This window comes from Nuphar pumila, chromosome 10 (genome assembly GCF_984573655.1).
Source record: "Nuphar pumila chromosome 10, dmNupPumi1.hap1.1, whole genome shotgun sequence".
NCBI classification, from domain to species: domain Eukaryota; kingdom Viridiplantae; phylum Streptophyta; class Magnoliopsida; order Nymphaeales; family Nymphaeaceae; genus Nuphar; species Nuphar pumila.
Genome location: NC_143258.1, coordinates 83554229 through 83568264, shown reverse-complemented (window position 1 = coordinate 83568264; position 14036 = coordinate 83554229). Strand labels below are relative to the sequence as shown.

Below are 14036 nucleotides of genomic sequence, written 5' to 3'. Positions count from 1 at the left end.
TTCTTCGTATTCATGGTATGTCTTCCGTATATTTCGGTACGGTCAGTCAATTGGCATCTCGCTATAAACGAATGTCGAAAATGCCGCCGAGAATGCGGTTTGGCAAATATACCCCACTCAAATTTTTAAATGACAAAAGATTGCCTCTATCACATATGATATCCAAAATGCTTTTACATGAATCTGGACCTGAAAACTTAACCAAGATCCAGATTCTATATATGTTTATCACAAACTCAGAATTAAAGGTTAACATTATGGCGATGTAGTTTGGATTAGGATCCGGGTCCAGATGTATAATATGGTTCTATGATGACCTCTCGGTCTTCCATTCCAACTTGCCAAGCCAATAAATCATGGCTCTTCGTTTCTTACACAGGAAAAAACACGATGGGTCCACCTCAGATTCAAATCTCTGCCCTTACATCGGTCTAATTTCATCCAGTGGGTTCAGATCCAATACTCACTGTGATTTTTGGGGGGCTAGGCCAAGGGTAAACCCTCCACCACCTAGTACACGCTTTGCAATGTGATTGCACACTTTTAGTGTGCTTAATCATCAACCATTATTGAAATACAGCCTGTCAGCTGTGGGGCCCAAAAGCAGCTGGGGGTGTAATCAGGTGCAGCAGCATACCAAAAGTGTGCAATCACATTTCACTTGATCTGTCCTAGCCTTTGGTTGGTACTTTTATGGTCTCTCTTTCCAGGAAAGAGATGCCCCTTGTGGGCTTCGAACCTTGGTCGCCCCAAACCGGGAAGTTGGAGACCTCGTGGACACAATATTCTTTAGAAAAATAGAAAAAATGAACAAATTGGCAGACATGCTACGAGTTGCATGGTGAGTTTCGGTTGGAACCAATAGAATATTTTTTTTAATAGCAATATTTTATGGCTTTTCCTTGGATGGAAAGATATCAAATTTTCATTCGAATTATGTGAGATAAGTGGACAAGAATAAGAAGCAAGAGAGTGAGATTTTGTCATTTTGGTGATTATGAAGACAAAATAGAGAGGGGGCCTCTTAATTCTCACCCGTGACTGTTGCATGTGAGGGAAGGGGCCGGAGAAGCAGTTGCCATCGATGGCGACGCCTCGCATGCCTTCCAGTTTGGCCCTTGCCCTTCCTTGCAAACAGAAACACCACCAATTAAAATTCCAAAAGCAGCGCCAATCAAACAAAAAAGATGAACACATCAAGAGGCCAACAAAAGGGAAGGGGAGAAATCTGTGGATTAAATGGCTGATGATCACCACCCAACTTTTGTGGTTGAGATCAAAACTTTTGTGTTGCAGCCTGTCATTCTACATGCAGGTATGTGGACATGCCCATATGCCGTGGGGTTTCGTCCCATTTTAGCTCGAAACATGTTTTCGCATGCATTTGATCATGTTTAGTATATTATATTTAATATTTTCATGTGTCAAAGTTTATTCCAGTATGATATTTTATACCATTTTATAACCACCCTTATTTTCATGAATTGTGAGCTGTTTGATTTTCATCATCTCAAAAATAAAATCTTATAATGTATTAAAAATGATATAACTTTTTAATAAATAAATTATTCTTAGCACTTCTGTATGGTAAGGTTTACCAATCAATGGCTAAATATAAGCAAACAAGAGTGTGTACAAAACCACTATATATATATATATATATATATATATTTTTTCCACCACACACACACATGAATCCTAGCTACGCCACTGGTTGTGCATAACAATGTGTTCATGATACTGATTGTCAACCTGTGCGCATATATATATATATATATATATATATATATGCTCATAAATTTTTTTAAAATGTTTATTTACATAATTTGTATTTTTTTTTAATTTAAAAAAAAAACAAGATACTAACACTAGAGTTAGAGTTTAGGACACGATCATTCCTCGTACTGAAACATCGTAAGCACACTTTATGCATATTCTGTAAAGCTTGAACATTACAATGACCATGAATGGATGGAGAAAAAACGTTACACTTTTTCGTTAGAGCAGAACATTGCATACATCATATGCATGCTTGAAAGTATGCACATGCATTTTGTTTGCCTCTTTCTATGAAAGCTTTATGCGATGTGTATGTATAACAGCCAAACATGCATAGCACAGGCACTTGCATGCGTAGTGTAAGCAACGATTCACATGAGGGAGAGAGAATCTGGTAGAAGTTTGTGCTTAGTAGTTACTATCATATGCTATATTTCATCACTACGTCAAATTGAGATAAAGTGCAATGTGATTGCTGCTGATGTTGGTCCCACAGCCGACAGGCTGTATGCCAAAGATGGTGAGTGATTGATTAATTGGTGGCAGTAGCACACAAAAAGTGTGAAATCACATCGCACCTGATCACAATTCGATGTGTCGCAATGATGAAATCCGACTCTCATATCTCACGATTGCCGAGTGAAAGGTGTGGTGGGGATTAAATATAACCGATCATTAATCATATACAATATCACCATAACTGCTCTCTTGTGTTTTGTGAGCTTGCATAACGTATGCATGGCGTAAGCAACATCCACATCAAACCATGAGAGAGAGATTCGTTTGCATATGCATACATGCCAATGCATGTGATCATGTCTAACTAGAGGCATGCAACGTACGTAAACTCGATGTTACTTCTCCTATTTGAAAGACAGTGACCAAAATGCCTCCAGGTTAAAATAACTGCAATTCAACATGCACTGTAAACCACAAGCTCCAAGGGTAAGTTGGTCATTTCATAGCCCGTATGATATCCACCCTAGGAACAAGTTAAACCTTTCGTGATCACATTATGAAGAACAGTCATTTTGTTTTGGGACCCCAAGGACGTTTCATGAACAAACAAGGGTAAAACAGACATTTCAGATACAAAATTGTTTTGTGTGCGGACGACCCTATATAAGCCCTCTTGGGTATGACTACAACACTAAGATAAACAAAAAAATGGCAGGGGCTTCACTTAAGAACCTCTCTTTTCTTCTTCTCTTCTCTTCTCTACTTTGGCTTTTAAGTTTCCATGGTTGTGCTGCAAAAAGGATGGGTCATTGGAAACAGAAACCTGGTGGTGGTGGAAGAAGTCTCTCACAAGTGGCACCTGCACCCTCTCTCCTTCCTTTACTCGCTAGCGAAGACGATACCGCCACTTTTAACGTGCTCAATTTTGGAGCAAAAGGTGACGGCAGCACCGATGACACCGCGGTAATTTAATTTTATTACCGCTTGCTTATTTTCTTGTTTTGGACCTTAGTTTTATGGAGCATTGTGCTAAAGCAATTAAAATCTTAGATCAAAACACTATATATGAATGGTATGAAATGCCAAAACAATAATTCTTGAGTAGTGAAAAATCAAAACATGTTGCTGCATCAAACAATAAATTCATTGAAAACATTATTATTCTTATTATCATTATCATTACATGTTTTTGTGTGTGCACACGCACACGTGAATTCAGCTTAATTTACGAGCCTTGTTTCTCCATTTCTTTCTATCTAGGGAAATGTTCTCAATGCCTCATGAATTTTGGATTTTTCCTCACCTTCAATGTGATTGCAACACAATCACAGCACGTTCTCAAGTTTACTAAGACATGAGAAAGTGATTATTAATTTTTTTTTTTTTTGAAAGGCAAGCTGAGGTTAGGTGGACCCCTACCAGAACAACAGTCGCCTCATGTGACAGAGAGATTCGATCTTGGGCCTTCATCTGACACGGGACCCAGCTTACCACATGGGATACCACCTCGGTGGTAATCATGATTATTTTTCCTTGAGAGCACTTTTCTCCCTTTGAATCCTGTGAAAATTGATCACACCTTGTGACCAACAACCATAACTTTTGGAATCTCAACCATGAAGTGACCAATATAAACATGCCTTTAAAACTAAACTTTGAAGGATGCATGTCATGATAATTTATATTAAAATGTCGCCATTTGAATAACGTGACATGCATGCTCACTAATGACATTTAGATAATTCATCTTTATTCTGATTATCGTCATTCTCGATCATGTGCTCACCTACAGATATAAAGGAGATAATTTCGCAATAATGCTTTAGTTTGGCTTTAAAATCAGGGGCACATCTTCCTTGGTAAATGAAGAAGATGAAATCAATTTTCCAAAATCGGTTCCACTCATCCCCAATGTCATCTCTATGTTCATACCACAGAGTTCGGGTCTAGGCATTACTGCATGCATGCGACAAAATTGGATCCAAATCCAGTTATTAATCGAATCTAACTGCTTTATGGAATCCAAGTAATCGGGTCAGATATCTGATCCAAGCACGACTCATTGACATCCCTAAATATGGTATCTGGTGTGCAGGCATTTCAAGAAGCATGGGCCGCTGCATGCAAGGTGGAGTCATCCACAATGGTAGTGCCAGCCGGGTACGAGTTCCTCGTCGGACCGATCTCATTTTCCGGCCCATATTGCGAGCCCAATATCATATTCCAGGCAAGTCTAATGGCAAAGAATTTTAACTAATTAACAAGCGTTTTGTGTAAGAAAAGTTCATAAACAGCTGTGTATGATAATCAGCTTATACAAGCTTAACGGCCAAGATTTGTTGCAGCTGGACGGCACTATAGTCGCGCCAACAAGCCCGGGAGCCTGGGGCTCAGGGTTGCTGCAGTGGCTCGAGTTCACCAAGCTAAGAGCGATAACGGTTCAAGGACAGGGCATCATCGATGGCCGTGGTGCTGCTTGGTGGGGTGGCACTGAGTCATATAACCCGGTAACTAACATTACTATAGTTTATTAAAGGTGTTTTGGTCATTTCAAGGAATGCGGGACCATTGTGTCCCGTTTAACATGGAATCTACATCCCACTTCAAATAATGGACATGGATGCCCCCGCCAAACCAGGACTCAAGAGGTCCTTGAGCCCCACTTTGGCCGGACACTCTTTGTCACACGCGTAAGGGTGTTAAAGCTGTCCTGGACGTCACTATCCCAGACGAGTTTTGTCCAGTGATGCAAACCCTAGGGCATGCACTTGGGTCAGGCTAAGGTTCTTGTGAATCTTTATAAATGCCAAAACGCTCCCAAATACAGTCCCCAAAACCAAGATGACAAATTTATCCCCATTAGAAATTTTATGTACAGAGGTTTTTTCATGCAGCACTCAATTCTCAGGTGGTGATTTTGTTGTTGTTTTTTCGCAGGTAATCAATGAGATGCTTCATATGGGGATGCCAAGTACCAAACCAACGGTTAGGATTTCTTTTCTTAGCTCATATATAGTCCAAGATCTATCAGAAAATTACTATTATAGAGAACCAACCGCAGTATTATGGTGCTTTCTTGGAAGAGTTCTTAAAAAAATTTCACTTTTAACATAACTTAACACGGTATTTTTGAAAAAAAATGGAACAAATTTTTAAAAAAATTCATTAATAAAAAATTAAATTTCATATTTAATATTTAAAAATGCTTTCTTATTGTAATATTATTCAAAAATATTAAATATTATTTTAAAATATTAAATTAATAACCATATGTATGAGGGTGCTGAGATGAAGGCATCATGTCAAACCTTACTAGCTTTCAGAGGTGGGCCACATATGGCAGGGTGGTCTTGAGGCTCCACCCGGAGTTTTTCTCACTTTGGAGGGTTCTAATTAGTCGTAAAAAAAATCATGTGTTAATATATGCACTTGTCACCAGGATCGCAAGTCAAAAATGGCATGTGTCTGTGATATAGACTGCAAGCCAAAGACTAAAATATTTGCCTAAAGAAAATAAAATTATCATTTTATTCAAAACACTTGTGATTTATCAATAGGAGAAAAAGTTTAATGTTCTAATTTTTTTATGACAAAGTTCAAGTCTTTTTGCGGGTGGGCTCACCAACATCCAAGCCCTCTTGAGTTGAACCTAAGACAAAGAAATCAACAACTCTCCAAGTCCACTACCACTCCGGCAACTCATGCAGGTGTGGCAAACAGTTCATTGTAAATTTTTTTATGATGAAAGAACCCTCATGAAGAATTGGACCATTTAATGGGCTCACCTCCTTACACGAGTTTAAACTCTTGGTTGACAACACGACCATCCAGCCTTACGTGTACCAAACATGATAAAGCAACAGCAGTCCTCATGCGCCAGCGGGATTCGATCCTGGGCCCTGACCATATGGGTATCTACCGCGGTGGTGGAGAAGAGAAGAGTTAATTGTAGGTTAATGAAAGAGCAACGTCAGCTTCTCTTATGTTTTCTTGCTCCTCTTTCAGGTTCTCAGGTTTTATGGAAGCACCAACGTGACGGTTACGGGCTTCACGATCCTAAACAGCCCTCAATGCCACCTAAAATTCGACAGCTGCACGGCCGTCTCGGTCTATAATATGACTATTTCGTCCCCGGGGAATAGCCTAAATACTGACGGGATCCATCTGCAGAACTCAGTGGATGTGGTAGTCCATCACTCAAACTTGTCTTGCGGTAATAATCCATATTTTAAAGGGTATTTTTATCATTTTAAGAATCCATGTCAATTGGGGATGTCAACGGTTTCCGATTCAGGTCAGATATCCCACCAATTAATATTGGGATTTGAATTGACATCCCTGCCAGAATCTGAATGATTATGTCACACTATCATAACCGAAGAGACTCGGGTTCAAATCCTAGCTTGCCTACCGGGAAGAAAAAAAAAAGTTCTGAATCCCAATCTGAACTAAATTCCAAGATTCTTTCATGCAAATGCTATATCTGATTTGGAATTTAAGCTATTCTGCTCCAGATTCAGTTTTAAATTTTTTCCATTCCAATACTAACACAATTGATGTCTGATTGGGTCGGATTCGATAATGCCTACATCTGAACCGAATCTGAACTGTTTACATCCCTAATTAAATCAAGATTACCAAGGCTGGGCATTTGCTATGCAGTGCATACTCTTGCATGGTTTTGCAGAGTTCATGATACAATAGAGCCAGCAATTAAAGCTAACATAGTTGCACCTGAGCAGGGGATGATTGTGTATCCATACAAAGTGGTTGCTCGAATATACGGTTACACAACCTCAACTGTGGGCCTGGCCATGGGATCAGCATCGGAGGGCTCGGGAGGGACAACACCAGGGCTTGTGTCACCAATGTGACCGTGCGAGACATAGTGCTGCAGGGCACATTGACAGGAGTCAGAATCAAGACTTGGCAGGTAAAAACCCACCAAATTTTCACCATGGCTATTGAATCTGGACCATTTACTGTTTCACTCTCAGAGCAGATCCAGTGATCGAGCCCAAGTACTTTGTAAAGTACTCGAATTTCTCGGAACACAGAAAATTGCTGCCCTTGTCTCGATTTTCTGTGTTTTGTGTGACCCGAGTATTTTGTAAAGTACTTGGCCCCATCACCTAAAGTTTTAACCATGTCTGTTAGTGAGTCAAGCCAAGCCAACTTTGTGATTCCTGCTTGGTTGGTCGATAGTGGACTCGGACCAATTGCATAGTGCACTCGATTGGGAGACCAATCCTGAGACCACTACAGTTTGGTGAGCCATTAAATTACTCCAACCAACTTGGTTGTGTGGCTCACATCAGGGTGAGTGATGTCTACGAGTTTTAGGTCATCAATTGACCCTGACTAACCAGAGCTTCTAGCCCTTCCTCTAGCCTAACACTTCAGTAAATTAATACGCAGGGAGGTTCAGGTTTTGTTCAAGGTGTACTCTTCTCGAACATCCAGGTCTCTGAGGTACAATCTCCAATCGTGATCGACCAATTCTATTGCGACCGAAGCTCTTGCAGCAACCAGACGTCTGCGGTCGCGCTTTCTGACATAACATATGAGAGGGTACAGGGGACCTACACTGTTAAACCGGTGCACTTAGCATGCAGTGATGATGTCCCATGCACGGATGTGATCCTAAACACTATTTCACTTCTTCCAATTCAAGAGACCTACCACATGTCTGATCCATTTTGTTGGCAAGCATTTGGAGAATTGGAAACTCCCACAGAGCCTCCAATAGATTGTCTGATGGCAGGAAAGCCTGCTAAAGCTCATACTCTAGCAGACCATGACTCATGCTGATCAGTATTAGCATACCGTATGGTTCATAAGGCCATGTGCATCTATAGAAGCAAGAGGCATAAAAATTTGACACCAGTTATGTGGTTTAGTGAGTAGTAGCAGGAGCTTTAGTTTAGCAATAGAGTGCACCTACCAAGATACGTTGTATATGTATGTGTGGTTGTGAATCTTGTGATGTTACTTCAACCCTGCACACCAACAATGTAATTGTTTATACTAATTTTGAATGGGTATTGTATTGATATTTGTTATTAACTTTTCTTTCTCCTGATCATATATGTTAAGCTGATAGTGGCATCAGAGCATCTTTTTTATTTTTTTTAAAGGCAAGCTGGGGCCCTACTGGTTATACAACTATACCATTGGGTTTTGAACCTGCAACCACCCAACACAAGGTGACGTGCACTAGATGCTCCTAGCAGACAAGCGGAGCCCCCGTTGGTCCTCAGTGCATCTTTGATCAAAAGCAAATGAGCCATGTACATCACACTCTCTGACGGAGGCAAAACATACTAAAGCGAGAAGAATTAAGGATTTTTTTTTTTGCAAAATGGTTCCCGTCTTGTTCACGATTTGCAAATTGGTCCTTGCCTTTAGCGTTTTTGCAAACTAGATAGTCCCCACCTTTTCTGCCGTTAGTGCAAACTGGTCCTTCCATTGGGAGGGCGTTTGATTAACTATGGTAAATCACTGATCATGGTTAGATAGTTATGAAAAATGACCATTATTATTTATATACCCTTACAAATCTCTAACCCTAAAATCTCGAACCAACAAATTCCCAAACTCAACACCCTCTCTCTCTCTCCCTTATAGGGTTTTACTCTATAACTGCAACAGTTATGTTGCAGTTGTAGGGTTTCACTCTCTCTCTCCCTGAAACCCTGTAACTGATGGACCAGCGAGCGCCGCTTTGATCTCCTTTGCTCTCTATCTCGATCTCCCTACAACCATCGGAGGACTCACCCATCACCGCAGCGTTGCGTAAAGCGGTGAATGTGTCCTTTCTCCTCTCTCTACCTCTCTCTCTCAATCGCTCCCTTCAGTAGAGGCGATCCTCGCCTGAGCCCCCTCTCTCTCAAATGTTCCTCACCTGAGCCCCCTCGTCTGCCTCGGCTCCACCACCGACTGTGCCCTCAAATTGGTCGAGCATCAGGAGAGCTTGCCAAGGGATTTGAGAATCCGGTTATTGAGTTCGACCATTTGGAGGTGGGAGGTGAAGGAGGACGTGGAAGATGAGGAGGGGTTGGAGGGTTTGGGCTTGGTGGCGATGTTGGGAGGAAGAGGAGGAGGAGGATTGGGATTGGTGGCCGGAGTAGACGTTTTACAACTCTATTTTTGTTGGGTATGGGGTTTACAAGAAGTTTGAAGGGAAATAGTTGATAAGGGGAAGAAGAAATGATGGATCAAGGAGAGAAAAAAGAGAGGGAGGAAGGAAGATTTTGGGGGTGGGAGATGAGGAAGCAGATCAGGTCATGCTGAAAATGAGCGTTTTTGCTCGTGCTAACATCGTGGCCATCCGATTTGCATTCATCCAAAAAGCAAGTGTACCTGATATGCTTCCGGGAGATGATGGTTAATCAAGCAGAGGAAAAATACTACGGGATTATGGAGCAAAGGAGGATATTTGTTATCGACTGTGAAAGTGTACCTTCCACCAAAAACAATGACATAGTTATCGACTATGAAAGAATACTTTCCACAAAAAAACAAAAAGAAAAAGTGGTTGAAGGCTTAATGCAATATTAGTGGAAGGGGTTCATCTTTCATTTAGGTTCAAGAGACTAGGAGAAAGGGAATGAACAATTCCAAATTGACACCATAAATTGTGGAACAAACAAAGGTGGTGTTCAGTGGAAATGAACAATTCCAAATTGTATTGAACCAGCCTGAATCAAGCAATTTGTATCAAATAAGTTCTTCACTGATTTTTGAGAAAATCAATTGAATCGTCTTTTAGCTTTCAGCTTTTAAAATTATAGTATTTAATGAGTGCGCATGCAAAATCCAAATGTTTTGCTAAATATTTGTTTATTTATGATTAGATTTTAGGGTTTTTAATGTTTTAGTTCTTGTTTTGGCATTTTATTACGTGAATGCATGCTAAATCCAAAATTTTATTTTGGCTAAGGTTAGGGTTTTAATAATACATGTTTAATTGTGCTTTGATTTTAAGATTTTTTGTGTTAGCATTGTATATGGGCATTCTATTGTGTGAATGCATGAGAAATATGTGTGTTTTCTTTTATTTCATTTAGGATTTTGAAGTGATCACCTTTTTCTCGTAGAAGGGGTTTAAATTGTATGCATGTTTGTATTTATGGTCTCTTTTTAATTATTTCTTGAGTCTCTCTCTCTCTCTCTCTCTCTCTATATATATATATATATATATATATATATATATATATATATATATATATATATATATATCCCACTGATCAAATAAGGGTTGTTGTTTATAAATATAGATCAATTGTAGATACACATTCTCCATAAAAGTTATGAACCTTATACATATGAAATTGATTCATTTCTTAAAGCGTCAAGAGATGATGTAAATGAAATTAGGTTTCATACATAGTTTTGAGGTCAATACCATCGTTCTAAGAACAATGGGGTAACAGGTGGTGCAGGGGAACCTGACATAGACTATTACGATGTCACACTCACTTTATTTTTAGCCTCTCAAGATATGCAATTATTTTATATTAGGGATCAAACAAATAGTAAAATGCATATAGCGTGGAAGATAATACCAAAAAATATATACGAGATTCTATCATCTTTAGCTGAATGAAACAAAGAACCGAACAATGATGTGTATCAGGAGGTCGAAGATGCAAATCGTAAATATAAACTCATGAATCATATTTTTTATGTAAAAATATGATTTTTAAGGGTTGAAATTTTTTATATATTATTCTTTCCAAAAAAGAAAATTTGGTATATTATATGCTATTGATTTTTTAATGTCCAAATTCCTACATATACATTGAAAATACATGACATGAGTCGATTTTTATTAAACGGGGTTTGATCTACAAAAAAAATAATAATAATAAAGTTTTTCACACATGGGATTAAAAAGCACAAGTGTAGCCAACTTTTTCCCATGGGATTGGAACGCCATTCATCTCCTTCTTAATATGTTTATTTAGTTTGTTGGTTATGCCCAATACTAATGATATATGAAATTCATTTGGTCTCATTCAGTAAAATATCAAGCCAAATATTATACAAAAATATCAGACCAAACAATGAAATTTAATTTGAAGCCGATTTACTAAAATGAATTTTCAGGACAGGTTCCAGAGTATGTTGCATTCTTTTTTTTATTTTTCCACCTTATTCCAAAAAAAACTCTACACAATTTTCATGTGGTCTACCAACATTGCAATGTTACACATAAATGACCTCTTTCTCATGAGGGCTGAAACGAATGCCCTGTGATAATCGATGCATGGATTCACCATCTTTCACATGAAACATCGACATAACTTTGAAAAGACAGATTACCTATAACCCATTTTCCTATGAAAATTATCCGCTTCTTCCATGCCTTCAAAACTTTACTTCAAAATATGTACTTCTTTCATGCTTCCACCTATCAAAGCTATTGTCGATTGGTAAGTTCCAAACTTTAAAGTCTATTGTTGCAGACCACAAAGTGGACTATCACATATATGGAGTCCGATTTGATCAAAACAAATTACACCAGTAAAATCCCCTAAAACAGAGAGAGAAAGAGAGGACTTGAGTGAAGCCGTGAAGGTGGAGACTGGAGAGTTGGTCGTCCGTCACGCCTCGCCTGCAACTGCAAGTCTGCAACCCAACAACATAACAGAGAAAGAGCAGTTGAGTGAAGCTCCCTGAAGGTAGAGATTGGAGAGTCTTGGTCTCGCCGAATGCCTGCAACTGCAAGTATACAAAGAGATTTCAACCTTACAACTACAATAGAACAGTGACAGGCAGAGAGAGAGAAAGAGGACCTGATCATTGTCCGTTGTCCGTCATCAGTAGCCCGTCTCATACACAGAGAGGGAAAGAGAGGAGAGGAAGAGGAAATCGAGGAAGTCTAACCGCCGACTAACCCTAAGTCCATCATTTTCTCTCTTCAGTTTGTTTTGAACGATTGATCATTATGAGATCAACGGTTCAGATCACGACCTTATAAATCAAGCTCAAGACTAAGCGAGATCAAACAAGCCGAGAAGGATGACTGAACTTGGTTTGTTTGTACGACCGATCATGTACCTTACGTACAGGCTTGACCCTTTTAAAAACACGAGCGTAAATGACAAGCCGAGCCTCATTGTGTACCCCTAATTTCCACAAATTCACTTTTATCCAATAGAGCATACAAGTCTTCGAGTCGTGTCTCTGCTATCATGTGAAAGTTTGTCATGTTCGCTAGGGTATTCTTATGAACCGAACACCTTAGAGGCTCGTCTGATTCAAGAGGCCACTTAAACCCTTCAGAAAATGGCAGTCTTGTACTGCAAATATGATGCATTTTTTAATTGTCCAATAATTTTTTATATTTTTTTCATGTCCAAAGTCATAAATATTTGGATGTAAAAAAAACTTTTTACCTTTCGCACATGTGATTTCTTAAATATATGCAATTTTTTTCTCAAATACAACAACAACAACAAGTACGCCTTCATCCCAAAACAATTGGGGTCGACGATATGAACCAACAAAGAAAATCATTCTGAGCCTTCCACATGAATCCTTCTCCTCCAATCATTTCTATCCAATGTCATGTCCTCGGTGAGGTTTAAAGCATTCATATCCTTTCGTATCATCTCCATCCACGTCTTCTTAGGCCTACCCCGACCTCTTTTAACTAATATATTTTCCCATTTCTCCATCCTTCTAACTGGAGCATCATTAGGCCTTCGCCGAATATGTCCAAACCACTGTAAACGATTCTCTCTCATCTTATTTTCAATGGGTGCAACGCCTACCTTCTTATGTATCTCTTCGTTCTGAATCTTATCTTTTATTGTATTTTCACACATCCATCTAAGCATACGCATCTCTGCTACACTCATTTTTTGAATATGATGTCTCTTGGCAGCCCGACATTCCGTACCATATAGTAAAGCGGGCCTAATAGTCATCTTATAAAACTTTTCCTTCAACCGCAATGGCATCCTACGATCGCACAACACTCCAGTTGCACTTTTTCATTTCATCCACCCAACCTTTATCCTATGATTTACATCTCCATCAATTTCTCCATACTTTTGAATGATAGATCACAAATATTTGAAACAATCATCCACTGGTATTTCTTGCTCACCAAGCTTCACTACACTCCCATCACTACTTTGTTGCTTACTAAACCGACATTCCATATATTTTGTCTTACTCTTACTCAACTTAAAACATCTTGCTTCCAATGTCTGTCTTCATAATTCTAACTTAGCATTAACCTCAACTCTAGACTCATCAATCAAAACAATATCATCAGCAAACAACATACACCACGGCACATTTTCTTGAATTGATCTCGTAAGCTCATCCATCACTATAGCAAATAGGAAAGGGCTTAAAGCAGATCCTTGATGTAACCCAACCGTTATAGGAAAATTGGTTGTCACCCCTCCACAAGTGCGGACATTGGTTACTACTCCTTCATACATATCCTTAATTATACTAATGTACTTGAGAGAAACATCTTTTTTCATCATTGTCCACCAGAGAACGTCCCTATGTACTCTATCGTATGCCTTCTCCAAATCAATAAAAACCATATGCAAATCTTTGTTCATCTCTCTATTTCTCTCAATAAGTTGTCTAAGAAGATGTATAGCTTCCATAGTTGATCTTCCAGGCATAAAACCAAATTGATTCTCTGATATCATTAGTACCTTCCTCAACCTGAACTCAATCACCCTCTCCCAAAGTTACTAAACCGACATTCCGAATTTTTTCTCAAATATATAATTGTTTTTTATAGAACAATCTTTGTTCTCAAA

At 39.1% G+C, this 14036-nt stretch overlaps 1 protein-coding gene across 1 annotated transcript; it reads left to right on the top strand.

Moving 5' to 3' along the window:
- The first annotated feature begins 2936 nt into the window (after positions 1-2936).
- LOC149827099 (polygalacturonase At1g48100-like) lies at positions 2937-8323 on the top strand. Its single transcript, XM_090019169.1, has 7 exons — positions 2937-3201; positions 4334-4465; positions 4584-4745; positions 5176-5223; positions 6244-6451; positions 6981-7171; positions 7657-8323. The coding sequence occupies exons 1-7, from the start codon at positions 2947-2949 to the stop codon at positions 8047-8049; spliced, it is 1389 nt and encodes a 462-aa protein (XP_089875295.1). The 5' UTR covers positions 2937-2946; the 3' UTR covers positions 8050-8323.
- Positions 8324-14036: the final 5713 nt, after the last annotated feature.